The sequence below is a fragment of the Nelusetta ayraudi genome, unplaced genomic scaffold (genome assembly GCF_046127955.1).
Source record: "Nelusetta ayraudi isolate G7.1 ecotype Tasmania unplaced genomic scaffold, CSIRO-AGI_Nayr_v1 ptg000027l, whole genome shotgun sequence".
NCBI lineage: Eukaryota > Metazoa > Chordata > Actinopteri > Tetraodontiformes > Monacanthidae > Nelusetta > Nelusetta ayraudi.
In genome coordinates this window covers 4,124,249-4,150,742 of record NW_027466077.1, presented here as the reverse complement: position 1 = coordinate 4,150,742, position 26,494 = coordinate 4,124,249, and the positions used below count along the sequence as shown (strand labels likewise).

General features: G+C 45.0%; 1 protein-coding gene across 1 annotated transcript in view; it reads left to right on the top strand.

Moving 5' to 3' along the window:
• plxna4 (plexin A4) overlaps positions 1–26,494 on the top strand; it is a 188,572-nt gene that overhangs the window by 5,620 nt on the left and 156,458 nt on the right. The window contains exons 2-3 of the mRNA XM_076030189.1: positions 3,147–3,213; positions 15,530–16,884. Of these exons, the coding sequence (XP_075886304.1) occupies positions 15,643–16,884 (1,242 nt within the window). The 5' untranslated portion in view covers positions 3,147–3,213; positions 15,530–15,642. The remainder of the gene's footprint in view (positions 1–3,146; positions 3,214–15,529; positions 16,885–26,494) is intronic.

The following is a 26,494-nucleotide window of genomic DNA, read 5'->3' as shown; positions in this document are numbered from 1 at the left end:
TATCTTTGTTCTTGTGTGTGTATATGTGTGTGTGTGTGTGTGTGTGTGTGTTTTTGTGTGTTTTTGTGTGTTTACGCGTCCCAACTGTTTTGACATTGGAGTGACCTATGAGAGGGGGAAGTGAGAGGCAGACACGGGATGTTGCCTTTGCTAGATGGGAATCAGGAAGATGTGTGAAAAGGCTCCCAACGTATCAGTGGGGTTTACCAGACTGCACCTCTTGATAAGCCCACATTAAGCATTTTTTTTCTCCCTCCCGGGTCTCTCTGATTCCTATTGAGTCATGAGTTTAATACAAAAACAGCTCCTTTTTTGATGCAGTGGCAGGTGACACGCTGCGCATATCGACTCTTATGTTTGTGTATGCCAAGCCGAGCATGACAAGCAGCAAATTAGTTTTGTTTCAGATGCATGAAATGACGAGAAAATTGCAGACAGTCTTGGGGCATTTTGTTCTCCTCTCCCCCACCTCTGGCTTTCTCTCATTTGCTCCTCAGCCGTCGCCTTAAGTCCACGCAAGGATTAGGCTCCTAATTCTGTTTTCATCCCGTCTGTCACAAAGACGCATGGGCATGCATGCTTAAGTATGCATACATGCATGTGCACACATTACTAATCCATATCAGACAATACCTCAGAGCTCTCTCACTGTTTATCATGCAACCAACACATGAACTGTCTCCATGGGTTGCCATTCGCCCCGCAGGGCTCTCTGCTCACATGCTTCTTGTAACATTTAGCTCCTTGGTTTCATCACCTTAGTTGTGTAGACACAGGAAAAACATTGTCTATGACTTAAAAGAACGTGGGAAGGTAACATGTTTTCCATGTTACCTTCCCACGTTTTGCAGGACCATATTTGTCTGACTCTGAGTCTTGAAGTATGTGTAACAGAGACAAAGAAGATGTTCAGTCTTGACAGCACCGCCTCTGTCTTCTTGGTTGCGGGAGCCCCAGGGTGACACAGATTGGATATAATCTTAACCCTTTAAAAATTTAGACTGGTTCAAACTGGAATAGGATTGTTGTTGCTCACAGCAGTTGTTGCTATAACAGGTGTTGACATTTGCAAAAAACGTGAACTACAACTGTCAACCCTCCATGTGTTTTTCAGCCGCAAGCACAACACTTACAATGAATTTTTTATTGTACGGTCTACTAGTCTAAGGAAGCCTCAACCAATCACTGTATTAGTGTTTTGTAGTTTTAGTAGTTTAGCTTTCTGTTTAAAGTGATGCATTGTTGGGCCTTCAACGTGTTTGGAAGGAGACAAGGCAGCCTTGAGGCAGTCTTGGAGGGCAGGAAGGTGTTTTTCATTAACCTGGAAGGAATATCAACATCTTTGTCACATGACAAAGGGCGGGCGCATGTGTTTTAACACATGGAAAAATATGGGAAGATTGGATTCACATTGAGGGATTTGATTAACAGCATAGAGACACATATTATTGTAAGAAAATATACTGATAAAGTGCATTTAGTATCGATGGAAACTTTTTAAAAATATATATATTTTAGCTGTTCAAACAGGAATGTAGTAGCAGCTTATTAATTCCATTATTTTCACAGTATGGCATCATATCCCTGCATGACAGAGCCTCTGTTTGCTACCAGAGGATTTAATGATATGTCTCACCACCCTTGTGTTGCCACTCCCCCCTGCACTCCCCCCACCTCACACACACACCCACTCCGTTCCGCTTCCTCATCCCCTCGATCACTTCCCGTCTGGCCTGGGTGGCAGTGGCAGTCGGGGGGGTTCCAGGGGCCATCAGTATGCAGTGTTACTACAGTAATTGTGAAACAGCAGGTTCAGGCTGGACCCCTGCTGCGTTATAGCCAGAAGGCAGTGGGGGAAGAATCTGCTTTACTGTAATACCCCCCCCCCCCCTTTGCATCACCCCACCTTCTCCAGCACCCCCTCCCCCTTCCGTTAGGACATATCATAGTCAAGCAGCATAATATTGGGGATGTTACAGGGAGATTTAACAAGACTTACACTGGGTTTTTGTGTTATTCTCCCTGTGTGCTACTACTCCCCTTTGAGTTTGGGATTTTGCCTTTTCCTGGTTAATTTCTTTTTCTCCCTCCTGTCGATGGGATTTGGAGTGTCTGTGTGCGAATGCCGTGATTGACTCCTAGCCAGGGCCCAACTCTCTCAAAAAGCGCTGGGGAGAAATTTGTTGCTCCTCTGGAATAAAATTGTTTTAATTTCTTACTCTAGTTAAGCCTCAGACTTTCATCACTGACAAGTATTGATTTTTGATTGCTGTGATTAAACTTGGAAGGAAATGGGCGACTCCCCTTGAATGCTAAGATTTTCTTTCTATCCGACCAAATAAATCGAAAAACACTATAACCCAGTTTCTCCCCCGGCCTGCCGAATGCGGATGATGCGTTTGCACGCACACAAGATCATTCCCTCTGCTGTGACACATAAGTCTTATTTGTGTCGTCTTTGCTCTCCTCCTCCACAGGGCAGAGAATTTGATCAAAATAGATTTGAAAGCTTATTACATCTCCAAGTTTATAGTTTTGCTGTGCCAGAGTGGACCTATTAAATCTTCTCACCATAGAGACACCATTCTTACCTGCCGCCCATGCAACTAATGGATTTTCTTCCGCAATGTGATTTGTCAAACCCCAGACCAGAATTGTTTTCACGGCTGCGGTCGCATAGAAGTATAACCGGAGGAAAGATGCATTGAGTTGATTCTGAGAATGACCTTTGACCTTTTAGCTAACAGTTTGTGACTTACTGTTAATTTGTTTTTTAGTCTTTAATTTGAAAATTGAAGTCTGCACCTATTTTAGATTAAATTAAATTGTTATCTTTATTAATTTGACAAATGCTGTATGGATGGACCTGGTCTGTGACTTTAATATATCTATTTATTTTTTCTATTTATTGTGTTTGATTACAGCCTCGTTAAGTCTCAGTATTGAATGTGGGGCCTACTTCTTCTCTCAATTTTCAACCTGTCTTCCTTCAGAACTTCTACCGAGCATTTAGTTTGATTTTACTGTTGAGGAGACTGTTCTATCAAACCCAAGTCTGATTTTATTTATATGGACAATGTTTTTCTTTCACTGTCGTGTTGATGCCTCTCTGTAGTGAGCATGTTTCTTCTTTTGCTCCTACACAGAACGCTGGGAGCCGCTGCAGACATCCCCACTACTGCAGTCCCTAGATGACAGACTAGATGAGGAGAGGTGAGCTACTTTGTTGTTTTTACATCAAGTATTCCCCCTGTTCTGTTCCTTTTCTCATGGCCTACAATCCTCTTTCTCTCTCTCTAAGTCTACTCATGTACCAGGGAAGAAGGAATTGGTGTGTGTGTGTGTGTGTGTGTGTGTGTGTGTGTGTGTGTGTGTGTGTGTGTGTGTGTGTGTGTGTGTGTGTGTGTGTGTTCACGGATAAGAGGTTTTTCTTCTGGAAAAGTGACATGATGAGGTCACACATTCAGAAAAGCAACATATAAAAAAACAGCAATGGTCATCCCCGGAGAGATTGGGGAGGAAGTAGAGGAGAAGGTTAAACAGGGGATTACAATTTGCACGCAACGATAGCTGGCTCCTTTGGTTGTGTTTACGCCATGGGCTCTGAATGATGGAAGCTAAAGGACCAGTCAAAGCTGAATGGAATACGAGCAGCGAACAGGGAGGTGCTGTGGAAATGCACGTAATGGAGCGTAAACCTGCCTGAAGTCAGTTTGCAAAATGGCTTACGAACATATTGTGACTCTTCTTGTCGAAGGATGCTTTGCTGTCAAATTCCAGTTTGACGGCATAGTTTTTTGCGATATGTACAAAGTCAGTAGAAGCCTCTGACCACCGGCCTATTAAAAAATATAATTAGAGCCACTGTGAAAACTTTCCCAACAACAACCAAGTTGCATAGTTCTTCCTGTTTTGAGCCAGCTTAGTTACATAGTCAAATCCGTTTTTAATATGGAATCCAGTTTCGCTGCAACACACTATGTTAAAAATAATATATTAGTTGGGATGAATAATGATCAAGAAAATGTGTTGGCCACGGCACTACTCTACTCCACTCGAAACTCGTCACCTATTGACAGCTTTACTTCTGCTTTGCGTCTTTCCTTGAGTAACTCTGCAGTAGACCAATGTTAAGCCACTTTATAGTCAATATCGTCAAAGAGCCAAACCTGTTCTGCAGCAGCGTTCAGATTTTCTCAACACTGTGTCTGTAGGTTAGCACTTTTTTCAACAGAAGAAGTTCTAAACAAGTTGTGCCTTGTACTGAGAGGTGTGCTGTTAGCAGCCTGCAGCAGGGCAGGAAGTCTGGAACACCTCTTGTGGTTTGTAAAGTGCTTGTTTGCAAATAACTGTAAATTACAGTTAAGACTTTACTTCTTACTTCTTTGGAGTTTTTTTTTAAAGTGCAGTGTAAAGGTTTTGACTGGGAATTTTTTTTGTTGTTGGTGAAACTGACCTTTTGCTTAAAAAAATCTCATCCACCTTGGCTCATTTGTATTGTGAGCTGTTTCTCCCAGATGGGCTACTTACAATACAGCACCTTACCATGAATCACCTTTAAAAAAAAAAGAAGGGATAACTAGCGGCTGGAAGGGCACTTTTGACACAACATGTCAAACTGCTCATTTTTCAGCACCGGCACCATTACCGCAGGGCTGCAAGTCTCTGCAGGAGTAGACATTCTGTCTTCACTAGCATGTCCCACATTTCCCCATCCATCCCAGATGGCCTGTACTTAGGTACGCGGCATGTCCGCGTGAGCAGTGCGGCTAAGAATGACAAAAGAGAGTCTGGGGAGCTGCAAGTAAGGTCATATTTTCTTTTCTAATTGAGGCACTTGCTATGTGAAGTGCAAAACACAGTGAGCGGTTGGAGGGAGATTAGACATGCGTGTATTGTTTGTATTACACTGCATTCACATCCCTAATAGACTGCAATTTAGCTGCTCACAATAGAATTTGATGGTCGCTGTAAACCACCAGTGAAAATCCAATGCAAGGTCATATTGGTATTGATATTTTGTAAAGTTACACTTTAATGCAACTTTGGAAATGTGAAATTCGTGGTGACATTGCGCCTGTTTGTTGACTTAATTTGCTTAAACGGAGCTGAAGAGAAAGGAGCAGCACCACAGGCTGGTAGGTTGACCTCATTCCAGCTCAGCGCGCTATACCAAGACTCTTTAAGACTCTTCCTCATCACTGCGCTGGATTACAGGGGGCGGGGGAGCTGTAATCCACGCGCTTCGAGTAAACCAAATCAACTGCTGGACTGATGAGGCTCACAGATGTGCACGGTGCTCCTTCATGCCGTGTGTGTGTGTGTGTGTCTCTGTGTTTGTCTGATGAAATAGGATAAGACAGGATGGATTAATGGGACTCCAGTTGTTTATTCTTTGTGCTTTGTACCAAGCTTTCAACAGGACACATGTTGCCATAAAAATGTTGTCGCACAGAGCCCATCCCTTCCATACCCCCCCACCACCCTCGTTCTGACGCATACCTGAGAGCCACATTTTCAATTTATGTCTTCTCCAAAATAGTAGGGATCAGAGAAAATTAAAAGCAGCCGCAGTTTAACGTCTAATTGTAATCACCTCAAAGCCTTTTTAAATCATCAGGCTTTTATGTTTGAGAAAATTAATCTCAGAGGTCAAGTCTGGTTTACAAGTCTGCAAGGTAAAAAGAGGAGACGTCGGCAGAAACGTTCAGGCATCTTGCTAGCGAGAAAAAAACTGAGAAGAAGTAATAAGAGCATGAATCAACAAGAGAAAAGAGAATCAGAACTTCCTGTGTGGTCAGGGATCAACAGCCTCACTTATTGTGAAGAAACACTTGAACTGGGGCAGGTCTGAGCCTGTTTACATTCACCCAGCCAGAAAACCTGATTTAGCCAAAGGGGGCATTCAGAAGCTGCAATTTTGCTTGTGGACAGTGTTTTCTTGTTGTTGTTGTTGCTCTTCTTCTTCTCTCACTCTCTGTGGCGCCACAGAGGCTGTAAACACTTGGAAACAAACACACAATCCAGACAGCTTATTAATATCAGTAGGGCCGTGAGTGGAGCGGGTGATTAGTTATTAGTCGATAATAATAGCAAAGAATAAATTGAATAACTGTTGTGCATAATTTAAATTATGAGGGTTTGAAGAGGGGGCAGCGTGGCTTTTCCTGACTCGAGCGCTGATCAGTTTAATGAGATTCAAGCCGTTCTGAGAAGAAGACGATACTGTTGTTTGTGTGGATGGTTTAAAAGTTCTTTGTCTTTTCCTAACTGTGTGGCCGCACGAAACAAAAAGACCCACCTGGAAACTTTCTTTTAGTATGTTGATGATGGCAGCGGCTTAGATTGAGGATGATTGACATGTTATGACGATACCGACCAGTCACCAGGCTTGTCTGAACGAGGAGCCCAGACTATCCCGTGCACCTTTTCCCCAGAGGCTGTTACCTCCTCGCCCTTAATGTCGATTTTGCGCATATGTGCAGAGGCTCCGTGTCTGCCAGCGTGTCTGCACGCCCTGTCATGGGAGCTTTTCGCAGTCGACACGGGTGGCGTGTTGCAACACAGCAAGGCGCAGGTCAGATTAATCAGAGCTGACTCGCAGTGATTTGTTGTATTTGCAAACTTTAAAGGCTCACTGTTATGTTGCGGCGAGAGGCGAGAACAAAGTGTCGCTGTCATAAGTTGTTTCCTAATCTCAAAATCTAAGATGTGCTATGAATGATTCCCCCCCCCGCCCCCCCCACCCTTTCCCACAGCCCACTGTTTGTTTGCTGTCCCAGTAACGGACAGCTGTTAATTGGAAATTGCTGGAATAACTTTATGTCACAGTTTAGTACTTCGTGCCTCTTCCGAACAAGTCTCTCTTCGTATAATAGAGTGCACTCTGTCTTAGCAGTGCAGGATATGTTTGGAAAGTACATGAACATGCGATGGTACATTTGCATTCAAGATTCTCACGCAGACGCATTGTTGAGCTTCACTGAGGATTCGTATCTGAAGCAGAGGTGAGGTCTCTCGACCTCCAACCACACTTTTCTCCTCTTCTTTGTTTGTTTACCTTTGCCGTTGACCCCTCGGCCCTCTTTGTCCGCTTGGCTCTCCGTTCACAAACTCTTTAGCCCAAAGTGTGCCGTTTGCAAAGTGGACTCTTGTCATTCCTGATTTATGAAGCGGTTCAGCGGCACCGTCACGCTCGGATATTGCTGGGCACGATCGTTGAGGGGAAGGAGGAGAAGAGAGGGGCAGACATGGGGGAAGGACGAGTGAAGAGCTTGTGTGAGAAGTGGAGCTTTAACATCACCGCGGCTGGAAGTCAAGTTGTATCTCTCCTATTTGGGAAAAAGACAACCTAAAAAAAAAAAACTCAAATGCAAAGAATAATGAACATTACTTCTGTGCATCAAGTAATATGTTCATTTGCAAATTCTGTCAGGATAATTACAAATATATAGTTATGTGCTAAGGCCGCTTGAAGTTCAAGTGCAAACCTATAAAAGATTGTGCAGCAAAAAAAACCCAAAAAACTATTAATAAATATTGCTCTGCTCAATGTATTCAGTGTCAGTTAAAACTGGGCGATAACTTTAGCCGTGCATGCAGCAGCGAGGCTCTGTTTCATAGCCAGATGAGCACCCTTGCAGTAATTGCTGAGCTGCAACCCAGTGTAAATCCTGCCTGGGAGGGAGCAGACAGTAAATGCTGCTCCTGTCTCTCTGACCAAACACACACACACACGCAGCAATACACACAAACACACCCACAGAGCACAAACACATCCCGACGCGCCTCTTTTAAGCGTTTCTCACACTGCAGTGATTCAGCTCTAGGCAGACTACGGCTCGTAATTAATTGCTTTGTCGAGAAGGGGGGGAATAAAAAAAGGGACAACAGCGTGCACCAAAAGGTTGGGATTGAAGTCAGAAAGGGCCAGAGAAAGGAAAGAAGGATAAGAGTGTGTGTGTGTTGGGGGGGGGGGGGGGGGGGGGCAGCAGAAAACGTTCTCTGTGGCTGGGTGAGAGCCGGGAAGCAAGAACGAATGGATGTGGAGGCAGAAGACGTGTTGGGACTTAAGATTGTGCCAGTCGGCAGGCCGATGGAAGCGAGAGCTGATTTGTCTGCACGGCCCCTGCATTCCTGTCTGCCCGTTAGTGCAGGGAATAAGGGAATTGGGATTGAGAAATGGAGGCGTGGAATGGAAAAATAAAAGGCTCTGGGTTTGTCCCGTGCAAGCGGCCGTCTGAGTGTGCCTCTGCGACTGCCTTGAAAGTGGCGATCCTCCTCCTCGTCATTTACAGTGATTACAGCAAACTACATCCCCGCCCTTTGAACGTGAGCGAGCCTCGCCGGCTAAGCAGGCCTGAGATAACTGGTGGACAGCTGAGAAGGATGATTGAAGAGGACGTCTTCTGTGTTAACACAAGAACTGTATGGCTTCTGCGCTTGCGACTGAGTGGAGATAAAAGGGAAATATTAAAGCTTCTGCGCTGTTTCTCCCATACTCACACGCTCTTGTGTGTCAGGGAGCGATTGTTTGCACAATTGTGGTCATCGTCCTAATCTGCTGGTACTCCTTTTTAGATCAGTTCACTTACGCAGCCATAAATTGCACTCTTTTTGATTATGAGAACTCTCCAGACGTTATTTTCTGTGATTACTCCCCATTAATGCTGGTTGATGAGTTGCCCGCCCCCTTCCCTGCTGGGGCTCCGACGTCCTATTTGAACCCGAGCCTTCATTGGATTTGCCCTTCCAATGGCCCTCTGCGGTCACCACTCTGAGGGTCCGTGTCTGCCAGCCAGCCAGTCAGCCAGGCTCTGCCCCTATCAGGAAGTATAACTCCGGTCTGACCCAATCAGATTGGGGCGCTGACGGCAAGTCAGCGGGATCTTCAACAGTCCTACTAATGACATTAGAGCCTCTTGATGTGCACCAATGATAACACACTCCACCAATCTTGGACTGCATCAGCACATACTGCACAAAGGCACATCCTGAGCCAAGAGTGTGTGTGTGTGTGTGTGTGTGTGTGTGTGTGTGTGTGTGTGTGTGTGTGTGTGTGTGTGTGTGTGTGTGTGTGTGTGTGTGTGTGTGTGTGTGTGTGAGAGAGAGAGAGAGAGAGAGAGAGAGAGAGAGAGAGAGAGAGAGAGAGAGAGAGAGAGAGAGCTTGTTTGACTGACCTTCCTTTGGAACCAAGGACTGTTTGAGTGCCGTACGAGCCTGAAGGACTCCGTCATTTCCTACTATCCAGGCAGCGTAGTAACGTGTTATTATGACCGAAGACGCACTGCAGGGATTATTATGCCTGTGCCCAAAGAAAATTCAGCTGTGGTCTGACACTGAATCTGCATTTAGAAAAAAATTTAAATAAAAAGTGGCGCACGTTTGAACCACGGCCTACGAGGCAAGATTAATAAGCCTCAGATGTGAGAAGAGTGAAAGAGAAGGAGTGGCAGCGAATGAAAGAGATGGGGCAAGAAATGGGGATGGGCAGATGTTCGCCGTTTCTTTGAAATCTAGAGAGGGATGTCCAGTTGGAGCTTTGCCTAGGCCCAGTCTTTGAAACGCTCTCACTCAGTTTAGGGTGCAGAAAAAAAGAGAGCCAGACAGACAGACAGACAGACAGACGGTCAGTGAGAAAATACAGGAGACGCTTGAAAATTGTGTTTTGCTTGTCACAGTTATGCTGGATCAGTGATTCCAAATGTTGTGCTATGCTTTTGTATGGACCTTTTTTTGTTGTTGCATTTTATACCCCTCCCTCCTCCTTCCTTCCTTCATTCAGTCAACAAAACAATTGCTCTGAATCTGTCCTACTCGATAGTGAAGGCAACACTTAAGGAAAAGACATTTAGGATCTGTTTTGTGGTTGCCTTCTTTAGTTTGTTGCTGTTTTTCCTCGGTTTTCAGAGCTCATTCCTCACTCACCAGCACAAACATATTGATGCTTGATTGCTTCTTCCTCAAGCACGTGATATCAAAGTCGCCAGTCGGACAGTTTTCTGTCATTCACATGAGATGTGCCCAGTTTGACAGCGCAATCCTCCCGGCTTTCTGTATAATATCAGCAGCTCTCTGCTGGATTAGACCTCCTAACCCCCAATCTAAACAGGGTATCTGGTGACAGTAATCCATGCTGCTAATCCACGTCTTGATGCTACCGAGGACACCCCACTTTCTCCTCCTTCCCCTCTTTCTCTGCTTTCTTCAGGAAGATGAGTGTGCCATCTGTTTTGGGGCTTAGCGGGGGTTAGCTTAGCTTGATAAATGTGGTAAACCTGATCACTCCATCAGTATTTAAGTTATTTTTTTCAGACATTATTTTTTTTTTAATACACGTGCGGTTTTGAAATATCTTCCGAAATTAAAATCTTTGTTGAAATATATCCATATCTAACAAACCAATGGGTGTTGGGGATCTTGCTTGGATGACAGCGGACTGATTTTTTTGCCCTCAGCTACAAAAACTGAGTGAAGCCACTATGAGAGGGCACAGCATGCTCGTATTGGTCCAAAGGGACAATTTCCTGATTGTGCATCTGAAAGGATGCAAACACTTTTGTTTGCGCGATGATGTTATATGGCTTGAAGTTACGACGTGCATGACGCTGCGTCCTGGTGCGGTTGTTGTCTTGCGAATCTCCGGCTGTGTGCGAGTGTGAGTGCGCGCTGGGATTGTGATTTTTCCCTGGTGAGCCCAGGGAGTGTTTTCCCGCAGTCCCAGTGTGTGCAATGGTGATACAGACTGACGCTAATTCCTCCGCTCTGTGCCAAAGCCCAGTGTGGGGTCGGAGGGGGGACACTGATTCAGGTTCGGTTTTATGCATCCGTGTGCCGTTTTCTTTTTACTTTCTTAACCGTGAGATATTCCAGTTCTGAGTTTCACACATGACACCTCTACCGCTGCAATTATTTTGCTAATACTAGTTTCTCCCAGATTGTAGATCACACTTGAAAATATTCTCAAGAGGGATGATGAGCAAAAGGTTGCAGGATTTGCAAATGGGATGGAAGGCATCAGCCTGTCTTCTACAGCATTGCAGTGATCAAACCTCAAAGGTTGCATCTGTATTATTATCATGTCAGCAGGATAGAGAAACACATGAGATTGTCAGATTGCAACAGACGTTTATATGTGAATATATTTTGGATATCTGCCAATGCTTGTACATTAACCCGAGAGATTCCTGGCAATGCATGTTGTAAATTTCATATATCGGTCTGTTAAGACGACATGTAAGCAGACTGGAAATATCTGTAACACGTCAGAATTGGGATTCAAGTCAGTCGACTGCCTCTGTTGAACTAATTGTTTAGGAAACTCAAAAGTCAAGCATTCGTGCATAAATTCATTGAAAATTAGATGCAGCTTTGGTACGCATCTTGCAGTCTCATCCCTGTCTAGATATTTTATGTAAACAGAGTCAGCAGTCGGTGACTTCCTCTTGGCCTGGACAAAGCATTCTCTTCAAACCCTCTTATGTCTCTGAAAACGTCACTGGCCAACCCTGATTTGCTTGACTGTGTTCCATTAAACTCTACCCTGCTCTGCGCTTTTTTTTTCTTCCCAAATGTGCATCTGCATCCAAATCTGTTTAGTGGTTATGCAACCATCTAAGCTTGTGCGTTCACCCACTCTCAGCCTGTGACAGATAACCTTTGATAAGTGGGAGCCAATCTGTTTTTGTTCCCCATCTTCTCTTTGCAAATGAAGGATTATGTGTAATTACTCCACTTCTTACTCACTCTATTCTCCTAATCCCATTTGACTCAGTGTTTTTTTTTTCTTAAATGTTATAGTTATTTTTAAATATTTTAACACTGTGGGAAGTTAAGCTGTTTACTGAAGACTTTGACAGTTTTTTCCCCCTCATTCCCGAGCCATTTCCTCCAACGTTAATGCCTCCGCTCTGTCAAATTATAAATAGCAGATTATTTCGTCGAAGCGTGCTTTTTGTTGTTTCACACAATTGCCACGTCTGCCCTCCACTCCCTCATTTATGCAATCTTTTACCAAAGCAATATGGCTCCTGACACATGCATAATAGCTTAGCCAAATACTGCTGTCCCTGGAATTATGGGGCATCAAAATACTCCAAATTGGCCAATTTCTTTTGCCGTTGATCTTTCAACCGAATGGATTGTCACAGTGTTTTTAAAATATGTTGTATGTGAAGAAGAATTGATGTAAAATAACCTATCGGGGTTTTTGTTTTACCAAATCACACAATGAATCTCAGAAAGGGAACTTCTCACTCCTCACCCTTCTTCCTCCATCCCTTTCTTCTTCTCTTGGCATCATTTAAGGGTGCAGTAAACATAACAAGGAAACTCAGACATCCCAGTTACTCACCAAAAATGGACTCAACAACGGTTTTCAGACACAATCATAAGACACAGGCACCGGCACAGCTCTGCACGTCTTTTGTGTGAGCCATACTCTGCGCGAGTGTACAGGTGTGCTGCTTAGCGTGAATTCTCTTTTTTCTATTTTGGGGCCTTGAAACGTGCGAACATTGCTTTGTGTGTGTCTGTTGAGTTTAGCTGGCAGGCAGGTCACACATCTAAACATCCCCTCCCCACACACTATGGATAGCAAAGCACGTAAAAAAAGAAAGGAACATTTCTGGGAAGGTCATTGACAGGCTAAAGATACATTATCATTAGGAAACACTGCTTAAATGAATTTATCTTAATATGGAACCTTTTTTTAAGACTGATTTTCTCTGTCAGCCAAAGCGAGCATTAATATTCATCCTAATAAAGCTGATAAGCTAGTTTGTAGATGTAATTAGAAGCAGTTTAACCGTCACGCAATTATAGACACCATTACTTTTCTGCTATTTTCACCACCAATATTACACATTATTTTATTTATGCATACACACTGTATGATAGCATGCGAGGGGGGGGGAAATGTACTAATGGCGTGCAACTGGATAAATGATGTGCGTAAGAATAATCACTGGCTCTGTGCGCAAGTGTGCGTCCATGTGCAGGCGTCTGATGTACAAATTGTCAGAACGAAAGCGGGCTTTAATTAAAGGCGCTTGATGATCAGCAGGCAAAGGCAAACAGCGACTAAACGAGCTCGCACCGTCTCGTCATGGCGGATAATTGCATTTCACCAGCAGATTCTTGTGGCAGGCACACGGGCATATCAAAGATGAGTACCGCCCCATCCACCCCCGCCCCCCACACCCTCTCTACTGCTCTCAATTTTGAGCTTTTCGAGTATTTGTGTGGGGCTATTTTTCTCAAGGGGAAAGCACTAAGCTTTCCCTTTTTTTTTTATTATTATTATTATTTTTTTTTTTTTTTGGGGGGGGGGGGTGTTTTGGATGTCAGCTGTTTCCAAGAGGGGTAATTTTTAGAATCATGAGGTGCTTGTGAAAGTGATAAAGCAGCTTCTCCTTCTGCATCGCAGCCCTGTCTCTCAGCACTCTTTAGTCATTGTCGCCTCTTTTGTCTTTGTCTCCTTTTCTAATAATAACCGCTGAATTAAGATGTCCGGGAATTTCAAGGAGCTCGGTGCCTCCTACCAGGTAAATGAGAGGTGGGAACTCCAGCGCTCTTTCCCCATGTGAGATTAATACGCGCCTTCCTTTTTATTTTTAGAGGACCATGATGGGCCTGTCATTACTCTTCCAGGAACAGCAGCAGCAGCAGCAGCTTCCAGTTGCACCTTCCTCTTCCAACACCTGTCCCTTTCATCCCTTTCACCCGTTTATCCTCAGTAGGCAGACACAAACATAGAAACACAGAATCTTTTTTTCATGCAATTAGCCAGCAGCAGATATTCATTTATTATTGAATTTATTATTATTTATTAGGCGATCTTTGGGACATGGTCCCTGCCTCTTTCCTCTTGCCTTTTTGTAACCGCAGCGGTGACTATCGCTCTTTGACTCACACTCATTCCCACACAAACAGACATGTCACATTTTTCTGTCTCTGTATCAGTTGTTATCCCTCTCATCATCCTCTCTGCTCCTCTTATCATGCACCAGAGAGGCTGTCTGCTCTCTCGCCCCCCGACACCCCAGCACCCCCTTACCTTTCCTCTGCCTGCCACCAGATGGATGGGAGATTGGTTAGATTGCGGCAAGGTTGCATTTCATGCAACCAAAACTTGTGATTGCTTGGGTTTTGCATGGTGGATAAGGTTTGTGGTTGGCCCATTTTATTTTGAGATTTGCTTTCTTCAGTTACCCATATATTTTTCCAATCCAACTGGTCTTTGCTGCTAGAGATTTGTAGTCACTACTGATATATTTATATCAAAAGCCTGCTGTCTGATTGTAACATAGCATATCTATCTATCTATCTATCTATCTATCTATCTATCTATCTATCTATCTGTCTATCTGTCTGTCTGTTTATTTTTTATCTTTTATCGTTTTTTTTTTTTTTTTATCTTTATCTTGACAGTTCTGGTTAACCAAACCCTTGAAGTTGTGCTTTGGATTGGTATATTAGGGTTTTTCTGTATATTTCTCGGCATAACACCTCAGTTTAAACAAAACAAAACAAAAAAATCATGGTGAAAAGCACAAACATACAGCTTGCCTCGAGAGACCCCTAATGAGCAGGCGAGAAACACACAGAGGAACACCGGCTTGGCAGGAAAGGCTTTCATTTCCACCTAATAATCTGTCCTGCTGCATGCTGGGCCTCTTTGGCAATATAGATGTATCAGTTCCTCTCGCCCAATGCTGGATTTTTTATTATTGGCGTGGTTCTTACATTGTGTGTGTATGTGCGTGTGTGCCTGTGTGTGTGTTCCTGTCTGATATGGCTGCTTGTTTAATGCCCAGCTTTAACAAACGACCTATAGGAAAGCTTATTTTTGCAACCGCCTGCATTTTCCCAGTAATTGCCCCTCTTCTGCTCTAAACCTCACTCTTTGTGTGTGCGTGTGGAATGTGCAAAGGTATGTTTCAAGACAGTAAGAGGGCCCTTTTTTCTCCCTGCCAGCAGTGTCAGCAGGTGAACTGCCCTATTGAGAGCAAAGAGAAAAATCGCCAAAGCATGCAAATTGCAACTCTACGGGGAGAATCAATTAGGTGCCTAGTGGCTGGAGCAGAAAAGGCTCGTAAGGGGTGGAGAAGGGCAGGGGTCTGTGCAGAGAGATGGTGCAGAGCCGTGCTGATCACCTCCTCTGAGACGATGCATTACTCCCTATTTTCTGTCTCCCCGAGACTTCAATCCACGGGCCGCTGGTTAATGCTCTCCCCCCGTACTTCCTCCTCAGCCTCCGCTGTGCCTCAGCTTCGTTTCTTTAGTGTCGAGCCCATTTCTTTTCCAAGTATAGACAGGGCTGAAGTCTCAAATGGCGTGGCCTTTCGCACCTGATTTCCCTCATTGTCAGAGATGGTCGGCTTTAAACTGTGCCAGATAAAATTGGAACGCATCACATTGATTTCTGCATGCATGATGTGATACACATCCGGTTTGACTGTGTGGTTGTTTTGTGATATTGATGTGGAGTTACTTGCTTCCAATCTAATTTTCTCTTCCTTCTCCTCAGGTGTATAATGTCCTCCATCCCCAAAGAGGCTTGATCTTGATTGGTGGACAGTTCTGGAGTGTGCCTCCTTCCCTTGTCTCAACGCTCCCAGACGCCTGCCGCGCACAGCCACCATGTCCCTCACTAGGACGAGGACCTCCTTTTTTGTTTGCTGCTTCCTGTCCAGTCTGGTACTTCCCGTGATGTCACAGACAGTGGTGCAAGCCCCACAGGCGCACAGCGCCGGCTCGCAGGTGATCACAGCATCCCTCCAGGAGGAGGAGTATGCGTCGTTTCGCGCCGAGAACAACGAGTGGACATTTAACCATTTGGCGGTGGACTATCGCAACGGCAACGTGTACCTGGGGGCCGTCAACCGCATATACAAACTGTCTCCAGGCCTGGAGCTCCAGGTTTCCCACGAGACCGGCCCGGATGAAGACAACCGCGAGTGTTACCCGCCACGCATCGTGCAGCCCTGCAGTGAGCCATTGACACTCACCAACAACGTCAACAAGATGCTGCTGATGGACTACCGGGAGAACCGGCTGCTGGCGTGCGGCAGCCTCTACCAGGGCATCTGCAAGCTCCTCCGCCTAGACGACCTCTTCAAGCTGGGAGAGCCCTTCCACAAGAAGGAGCACTACCTCTCGGGGGCCAACGAAAGTGGGCCCGTGTTTGGCGTCATTGTTTCGTACGGGAACGCCTCTCCGGACATGTTGTTTGTCGCCACGGCCGTAGACGGAAAGCCCGAGTACTTCCCCACCATCTCGAGCAGAAAGTTGGCTCGCAACTCGGAGGAGGATGGCATGTTTGCCTATGTCTTTCATGACGAGTTTGTGGCCTCTATGATTAAGATCCCCTCGGACACGTTCACCGTTATTCCAGACTTTGACATTTACTACATTTACGGCTTTGCCAGCGGGAACTTTGTCTACTTCCTGACTTTGCAGCCTGAAATGGGGGGCGGACCGACCACCGGGTCTTCCTCGACTGGCCGCGAGCAGGTCTACACCTCCAAGATAGTCCGCCTTTGTAAGTCCGACCCTGCCTTTAACTCCTACGTGGAGGTGCCTATCGGATGCATAAGTGGCAACGTGGAGTACCGACTGCTGGAGGCAGCCTACCTGTCCAAGGCTGGCGCCATACTGGCCCGCTCGCTAGATGTGGCACCAGACGACGACGTGCTCTTTGCTGTCTTCTCCAAAGGCCAGAAGAGGCACATGCGCCAGTCCTTGCAGGACTCCGCCTTGTGTGTTTTCTCCCTGCGAAAGATCAACGAGAAAATCAAGGATAGGCTGCAGTCCTGCTACAAGGGCGAGGGCACGCTGGACCTGGCCTGGCTCAAAGTCAAAGATATCCCCTGCAGCAGCGCGGTGAGTAGTGCAAGAACATTCTGATTTCTGCAGGTTCCAATCATAGTTGCGAAGAAGCGAAGTGAAGTGACAGCGTGCAGAAAAATGTGTATTTTTGTTTCCCACAAGCTTTGAGTCACATTCAGTTGGTGATTAGATTTTGTAACTCGCTCTTACTCGTCGCTCCTCTCTTCTGAAGAGAATGCAAGTGTTCATCACTGAAGAGAAATCAGTCTTGAAGGCTCTCCTCCATATCACTAATAATGAGCTGGGATGCACCGCGGGGACTGGGGGGGGCAGGGTGGGCTTGGGGGAGGGGCTTCATGACCACCATGTTGTCGGGTGGGCTCATGCTCCGTCACATCAAGATGAAATCTTAACCAACCGCTGCCTCTTCTAATTCGCACACCCTTTCAACAATGCAGCTGAACGCTCAGCCCAATTACCATAATATCTTTCTCCGTAACAACATTACAAATTCAGTGATTCACCTCATTTGATTTCTCACTTGTGCACATAGAAAAGGCGGTCGAATTGGGTGTTCCACGTTTAGGACGTCTTCACAGGTGTTAGGATGTTTTCCCAGTGTGTGCTTTTGTTGTATTGATAATGGATTTGTTAGTTATCGTAGACAAATATACATGCACAATATAAATATTCATATTATAATTTAAGCAGAACCACTGTGAAAAAGAAATTGAAAAGTTACTTACTAATTGTATTTTGATTAAATATTACAGAATCAGTCACTAATTACAGTTCCAAAATATCTGCCCCAACTGGTAGAAAAACACTCCTTCCATCTGAGAGGCTTTCAGTGCAATGGAAGATGTGGGCGCCACTGAGCAGAAATAGAAAATTTCACTGAGAAATATGATCACTGGATTGATTAATAGATATTTTTCCCTGCAAAGCCGGACACTCACGTTATCTACAAGAGCCAAAAAGAAAATTTATACAGCCACAAATGCTTGAAACAAGAATAGTATCAGTTGGCTGAGGCCGTACTTCAGAAGCATAAATTCGATCCGCTCCCGGCTCCTGGCCCATCCTCCTCTGACCTTAAACCAAGCACTATCGCAAAACATTATGAAGTTGACCCCCTCTTGTGTTGGGTGCTAGAAATCATGGTGTTTATCTATTAATCCGTCGCTGGCACGACCGGCACGTGCTTCCGGGGCCGCCTTTGTCTGCGGCTGGAGGGCCTGATAAATCATGCCCAGGGTGGAGCTGTCAGCGGGGAGAGGAAGTGAGAGGGGAGCGCGCCAGGGTTAGCGCTGAGGAATGATGCCATTTCAGCATGCAGCACAGTATCGCCACGGCCGCAGCATAAATTATAGCCCGCCGAAACAAGTGACGGTGGACTTTGCGGGAGATAGATGGGCTGTGACACACACAAATGCACGCGCACGCACACACACGCGCACACATACACACGCACACACTTGCCACCACACTTATTTAAGCGTGGCTACTGCAGCGATGAGGAAGGTAGCTCTCAAGTTCAGAGAGAGGCTTTTGATAAAGTGTTATCAATAAATCCCCTGTAAGATGAAAGGCGTATTAAATGATTTATCAAAATGCTTATCAGCTAATTTAAGAGTGGTTTTAGAGTGGGGCCAGCGCTACGGCTATAAACAAGGACCGGGGACGTATTTAAAATCCCAAATGCATAAACAGACACATAATTCAGAGGCCTATTACTTGAGGATAAGTAAAGATGCTAATGAATGCAATGAATATTTTCCAAAAATGTTTTCCCCACCATGTGAACACGTTAGATGTTGCCATATAGACTTGTAAGCAAACACCACTCCCAATGCTTCCCTGACAAATGGTCGCCTCCTTAATAACCAAGCATTGAATCATTTATTCAATTTTTCATGAGTCGTCGGCGGCTGTTAGTTTTCTGATTAATTCCTGTGCCGCCTTAAATGATGCATGAATCCCTGCGCCACGTCTCAGATATCATCAAAAATGTACTTTAAGCTCAAGGTTTTCATTTTCCCCACTGTCTGCTTCCGGTTGGCGTTGAGAGCTGACGTCGGGTCACACGCATGTGCACGTTCTCATCCCGAACAAACAAGACTCTGAAAATTGAAGGAATTCCGGAGCTTTGCGCTTCCCTGCACTAATACAGCACCGTATCTGTAGAATCACATGACCACATAAATATCTAATGAGGTTCTTGCACACTTTGCTACCACTCTGACTCTCAAGTTGTCCCCTTCATTCCAATGTATTTCCTTGTAGACCAATGGGTTCTTGAACTTCTTATTCAAAAAGTTTTGTACGTGCATAATACAAATATTATGTCTGTACAAGGTTAAAAGTCCTGTTGACTTCTTGTTTAGAACCAAATGAATGTTCTTGTTTATTTTATAATGTCAGGATATACTTACTGTATGGCCCACCTCTGGATAAAATCAGTTCAGACTTTGGTGAATCCCCGCTGTAAAGAGTTGTAAGTAGTTTTCAAATACCAAAGTAAAGCTGCATGTCTTCTTAATGTGTTTAAAGGTTCATTAGTGCGTATTAGCAGCTCATTTGCCATTTACTCCCTTTGGTCCTTTACACTGACGGTCTTGGTGGTTGTTCTAATTGCAGCGGTTAATCAGAGTTTGCGCGGATCACCAGGTTGTTTTATATAATTTTCTATATTGACTTAAAGTCCCACTTAAAGATGTCCAATTGAATTTGCTCAACCTTCTGAAAATCAGTATTTTTTTGAAATGGCCAATTCCTCTATGCACGAATGTTCACAAATGTGGCACAAGTCCAATGACCGGCCCGGAGGAGGACCGTATAAACACTCGCGTCCCACCGTGACCAGACCTTTTGTTGATTTACACCATCTTTAAGAGGTTTTCAGTCAGAGTGGGGGGGGGGGGAAGGAAGGAGAGAAGTTGAGGGAGGGGTGAAGGGAGAAAAGTGTGCACGGTGGAGAGGAGTGTGATGGTTGCGAGAGCGGTTGAGAGGATAGATGGTTAAGAGGCGGAGTGAGGCAGGATGTGTCCCCTCTCCTCCCCGACCCCCCGCCCCCCCCCCACCCAAATGGCCACGCTTGGCCGAGCCACATAATGCGTGCTCAACAGTATAAGTCTGCAAAGGGCCCGTATCCATAGATCATTGTGAAGTGGCATGTGACCTATAAAAAAAAAAGAAGAAAAAGCGCTGCCTTCTTCCTACATGTTCACTGTGTCAGCAGAAAGAAAAAACAGAACAACAAAACAGCGGCATTGCAATAAATTCTCTCCCTGCACGTCGTCTCCCTCTCATCCGTGATTCACGGCTCACTGCCGCCGCCGCCACAGCCACCACGTCTCGTCTTCCGCCCTCCTTAAGCTTCTCCGACCTCGGAGTCGTTTCCACATCGTCCCGTTGTTTGGGTTTGGCCCTCGCAAGTGGCGCGCACTCATCTCAATGGAGATGGGCATGTTCGGGTTGGGTCGGGATGCAAATGCACTTAACTGGTCATCATTTGACCAGAGAGGGTTTTTTTTTTTGTCCTGCAAAGTTGGTCTTTTTTCAGCGCACACTTTCTGAAAAGTTGAACAAGCAGAGGAATATGAAGGATTTTCTCATTTCGTTGGAGTTCACTGGCGTTTCCATTCCCCCTAGAATTGCGCAAAACCTAAATACCGCAGAATTACGGCTTATGCGCTTCACACCATTCAATGGAAACACCTGCAAATCGCAATTGTACTTAATCGAAATTTTAGAAATATCACTTTTATTTTGCGAAACACGGTCATGGAAGCACAGCTAGTGACAGACCGAAGACTGGAGTTATTGTTATAAAGGGTGGTTATACTGTTATTTGCCAATCAAGTCTTTCTTTCTCTTCCCATATTTTCCCATAAGCGCGCAGACAAACCCAGTCCCTCTCCAGTCCGCTGAACATGGATGAGAAAATTACAAGGTCGGCTATAATTCCCTGACAGTCCGCGACCATCTCCTCCTCCCTTGTGCTAATGATCATTAATTACATGTCATTAGCTAACATGCCACGGGCGATTCTTCCCCATTTGTCATGTGCTATCGACTTCACATTCTGAATTCACGACAATTAATTCGATTATTGTCCTTTCGCTGCTGTGTCTCTGAGTCCTTTTCTGGATCTTGTCCCTCCCCAGCACGCGCGGTCCAACACTTCCCATTCCCCCCTTTTGGGCCCCTCGTCATTTGACAAATTTGCGACCGACTCAAAGCTCATATTTTATGCTTATTTCTTTTCCTCTCTTCCTCCTCCCGCTGCCCTCCTTCGTGTATCGAGCAGCCAGCGAATGCTGCCGTCCCCTGTGCCGAGCGCATCGCATCCCTCCGCTATTTCGGATGGCCGAGCTTAATCTGCGACCGGCTGCCGCTGCCGCCGCTTTGCTGATGAGTCAGTCTCGGCCACATCCTCAGGAAGCAAGAGGCTAGCAGATTCATTAAGAACATCCAGACTGCCTCCCCGTCCCTCCAACCCCTCCTCGCTCCATCTACATATCCGCTGTCCTCTCTTGCTGGCTGGCTCACTAATTAAATCTCCATACATAATACCACTTGCAAAAGGTCAGAATCCATCACAATATCATTATTTTGTGATTAAACCAAAGCCTCATGCTTCCATCACTGTACTGCGCCGACTTGCCTCCATCAGAAAAAAAGAAAACACTCAACACTAGAAAAACACGCTTGTCTTTAACCTGGCAAATAGAAAGTACTTAGGTCGTTACTTGACTGTCAAATTGACAGTCGCTAATGCATACAGACTTGTTTTTGTCAACGCTTATCCTCAGAATAAAAGCAGCTTTGGGTCAGGACTGAAAAAATTATACCGACAGGTAAACAATCGTAACAAAAAAAAAAGAAAGATTTTCTGCTTGTGAGTGGTGGAGCGGAAAAAAGGGGGTTGTTAAGAAGCCACATCTGTGGATTTATGTATGTGTATTAAGTTGTATTTTTAGCTTGTTTTGTCATCTTTTGCTTTATCCCCCTATCATGTCTCAGATGCGGTTAAACTCTCATCCTGTCTCTAATATCCTTCTATCTTTTCCCTCCCTGCCTAACCAATAACCAAATTATCATCTGTCGTGTTGCCCAGCTACTGGTTGGCAGGTGCGAACATGCGCAAACACTGTTTAACAAATATCAGAAGCTCATCAAAGCCTGACTCCTCATAGTGAAACCTGCCAATGCTTCACAAATAAATCAACTCCGTTTGGACTTTCCCTGTTCCGTCTATATGCGTGCAAAGACACAATCTGTAGCCGCATTTGCCAGAGTTGTTTTGCGCAAATCGGATCCTTTTCTTAGATGCCTTCCAAAGTACTGATTTGTCAGACTGCAAATTTTTGCAAGAACCCACTTTGTTTGATTTGCGAGTTGTTGAATAACAGTTTCTGCTTCTTGCAACCCTGCTAATAGGTTTGCCTGTGAGTAATCTGAGGCAATTATGCGTGTGAACACTTGACCAGAGGGGCTTTGATGACTTATTTTTCTTTCTTTTTTTAATGTTTTTTCTTTTCTTTGTGCTTTTTCTTTAAACTGTAACATGCTAAAAGCAGAAGAGTGCTCAGATGTCTTTGGTTGATGGGTTTATTTGCTGTAGAGTTTCCAAAAAAAATGCAGACTTTTTTTTGTAAAGAAGTAAATATAAAAAATGATTCATGGAGAGCAAGAAAGTGCATTCTCACTGTGTGTCTCTGTGTGTGTGTGTGTGTGTGTGTGTGTGTGCACGCAATGGTTTGTCCTTTCAAGCGTTGCTAGTGTGATGGAGGGCACCATGGATCAGTAGTCAGACAGACTTCGTCTTGGCACGGCAGCCAGTGGTCCATCAGATACGCATCACACACATAAGTACACGTACACTTCTCTCCTTCCTCTGTTGGCGGGGACAAATAAAGCATTAAGGATTTATATAAGGTGTCACACTCGCCATCTAAACAGACAACACGCAGTGTTGTCGGCCCTCAGCTCTGTGACGGTGGAAGCTGAGGGCCGAGAGCATTCGTTGTACACATAGAATTCAGCATTATTTGAGTGTTTATTTTTTTTAAAAAGCACCTTGCTGACATTTTGACACGCATACCAACTGCATTTTGATTTGCAATTAGTTGGATCCCTTCGTTTTTCCCGTCTAATCTTTTTCAGTTTAAATATGTAGATGTGGTATTTTTCTCCTACTTTAAATGAAATGGCCTCCCCTGTTGTTTGAAAATTACACTTGAGGAGGACTCAAGAGCTATTAGCTCCCACAAGTGTTATTACTTGAATTTGAATAAACTTTTACCAGTGAATTTTGTCCCTGACTGCAGCTTTGAAAGTTTTGACCGCCTATCCCTGGTCTAAAATAGCATATGCTTTTTTATTTTATTTTATTAGGTACATTTAGAGGTTGAAAAACACCTGCATAAAACATCTCTAAACCGTTCTTCTCATTTGTCCTCAGTAATTTCACTGTGCTTATGGCCATTTATGGGCAAAACAGAGAAGGGCAACGGCTTGACATGAGACACAACATGAGAGTATGATTCAGTCATTTGTTTTAAGGTATTAGGGTTTAGATGGTTAAACTGTCCTCAATCAATGAGAAATAAACATCCCCCTTTATGTCATGATGTTTCAGGCTCCAACATTACTTTTATGCATTCCCCTCATCCGAGTGAGTCAGTGCTGCTGCGGGAAGCAGTGCAGCCAATGTTTTAGCAGCGGTTAAATTGAATGTTGACATGACGTCCTGTGATGAATGCTGTAAACCCACTTAGTCATGACATAATTCTGCGGTGCCGCCAATCATTCTGGCAAGTCAGTCATTTAGCACAGTGGGACCAGCAGAAATAAGGGAAATGTAAGTGGCTTATTATGGAAAGAGCAGCCACGGGGATGTAACCCCCTACACACATTTTACTCCTCCATTCTTTTTGGATTTTGCCATGCAATCATCAATGCTCAGCAGTAAAAAAAACATATAATGGTTTTGCTGAGGAGTTTTGACAATTGGCACCAAGGAGAGGAATAAAAAATCCCAACCTCCTTCAATGAAGAAAGCCACTGAAACTGCTGCCCGCGGTTTAATAAATGCATAAAAAGAGGGAACCAGCCAGAAGTGGAAGAAAATGGAATCTTTGGATTCCCCCGTGGTCCGGTTGGCAACATGAAGCGAAATTTCTCCGCGGTTTTAATGTGTGCCATTAACTTTGTGAACCCTGGGCCAACCAGGCGGGCCGTGGCGACGGTGGAAGCCCAGATTAGGCCATACATCAGAGAGCGTTGGAGAGCCGATCCCTTTCAGCCACCCCCGCCCCCACCTTCCCACCTCCCACTAATCGCATTGAGCAACTCTCCCCTCCACTGTCTCTTCCGCGTGTGCCCACTGGCCCCTCTTATTTTTTTATTTTTTTCATTTTTTTTTAACTCCCCCTGCGCTGTGTATCTGCTGATTCCCCCAGCGCCGTCCAAAAGAGAGCTCCCTTTGTACGAGCGCTGGCAGCCTAACAGAAGCAGAGAGATGGATATGGCTGAGAGTGACCTGATTCTGCCTCAGTGTCTGGCCTGGCCTGCGTCCAAACACAGAGCCTCGGTCCACCACCGAGCCCCCCACCGTCCCTCCATCTATAGGGAGGAACTCCCTGCTTCTCTCCCTCCCTCCCTCCTCTGTTACGCTGACTGAAAAGACCCGTGTGACCTGAGCATGAGTTGAATGTGGACCCAGGTTCTTCGTGTGTCCATATTTGGAAACCTAATTAAAGCAACTCGGCAGACACAAACATCCTCCCCAGACTGATCCTAGCCTGAAGGATCAAGATTTTTCTTTTTCACAAATAATTATTAAAATGGAGGAGACCACAAACATAACGATAACCTTTTTCATTTAACAGTAGAATAGAATACTTTATTGTCTGTTCCAGATGGTGACAGAAATTCTTCTTCGTCAGGGCTCACAAACACATTCACATGTTCCCATCAAGACACATTTTACACAATAAAAACCGAAGGACATACAACAAATACTGAAATTGATTCCAATTAACTGACAAAAAACAAAACAAAATAAGGCTAGTAGGCTGAAGCCGAGGCTTAATTTGGCAGTCTTGTACAATCCATGAAATTACCCAGAATATCAACAATACAAAGAGCACAAAAAAACAAAAAAACACAACAAAAAGTTTTCGGTTTAACCAAAGCGTAATTGCCAATATTTAGCAATACCAGCATTGATATCATCTTGTTTATTCATTTAGTGCAATTGGTAAGAATGCAGTGGCTTAACAGCACGAATGACAAAACAAAATAGTTAAACCAGATTTTTTTTTAACACAGTCAAATGTTTAAAAGATCCTTTTAAAAAATGTGCGTACGCTCATTCACTGCACCAGCACAGCAATAACAAATCAGGCGCCCCGAAAAGAAAACAGCGTGTGTGTCCGGCACTGAGGGAGAGAGTTCAGTGATGGAAACGTGTTGGAGGAAACAGGCGGAGTGGAGGTCGGGGCAGCCGCGTCTTCCTCGCGCAGGTGTGTCAAAAGGCCACGCGAATATTGTTTGTTATTCTGACTGGGAAATATCTCCAGTAACACAACTACAAATGTCGCGCCTTCAGCAAAGGGTAATAAAAACATGTCTTCTTAGGGCGAGCGGCTGACAGACCAAGTGTATTACGTTGGATTGCAGGAGGCGGGAGGGAGATGGCGACAGTGATTGGCAACCGGCAGAAATAATACAGCGTGTGTCAGTAACGGGAGATGAAAACACACGCGCACCCGCCCACCCAGCTGCACACCCACATTCCTCTTTATGCATGAGAAAGTGGTGCGCGCGCCCTCACCCCTTCACTTCACACAGACACAAACACAGCTGACAGCAACAGACAGATGATGTGAAGTCACTTTCTTTTTGTCTTTTTTTTTTTTTTTTTCCCAAAATGATGAAAAGCGCTTTTAGAGGAAAAGTAATCAATCTCTGAGGAAACATGTATCATCTCCTATACTTGTGTTCAATCACAGAGGCTCCAAGCGCTACAGAGTACTCCATTTTGCCTCTAATAGGCCGTGTTAACCTTTGAACCCCTGCTGTGATGAGTCTCCGTTATTATTCACGGCGACAGAGGGAAGGTGTTCCTCTCTGTCAGGGAAAATAAGAAAATATGAAAGAGTCCAGATGCTGTGACAAGCAAAGAGAACCTCGGGATAATTAGACGCTCAATGAGATTAGCAGTGACTCTCCGATATGTCAGAGACAGTAAGGGTGATTATTTCACCGCAGTTTTGTGGCGTTAGCGTCGCTCTCATCAGGTTAGTATTTACGTCGCAGTGAGTCATCAACAGACTTGCAGGGCCGAGGCGCGGCCTTTGACAAATGCTCATTCTGAAGAGGTCCTGGAGGGGGAGAGGGGAAGAGGACTTTAATACGATTTCATCCCGGAGAGGTATTCATCTTTGTTCGCTCTCTTCGGCACCTCCTTCCTGCTCACTTCTCTATCACATCCCCTCTTCCTCTCTCCGTCCTCATGCTGCCTCTCCGTCCTCATGTCACCCCGCTACGACCGCGTGACATGATCTTGACCCAAATCCGGGTCATCTCTATTGATCTCTCACACCGCTTCATAAGAGACCTGCTCCCCCTCCCCCCACAGCCCACCCACCCC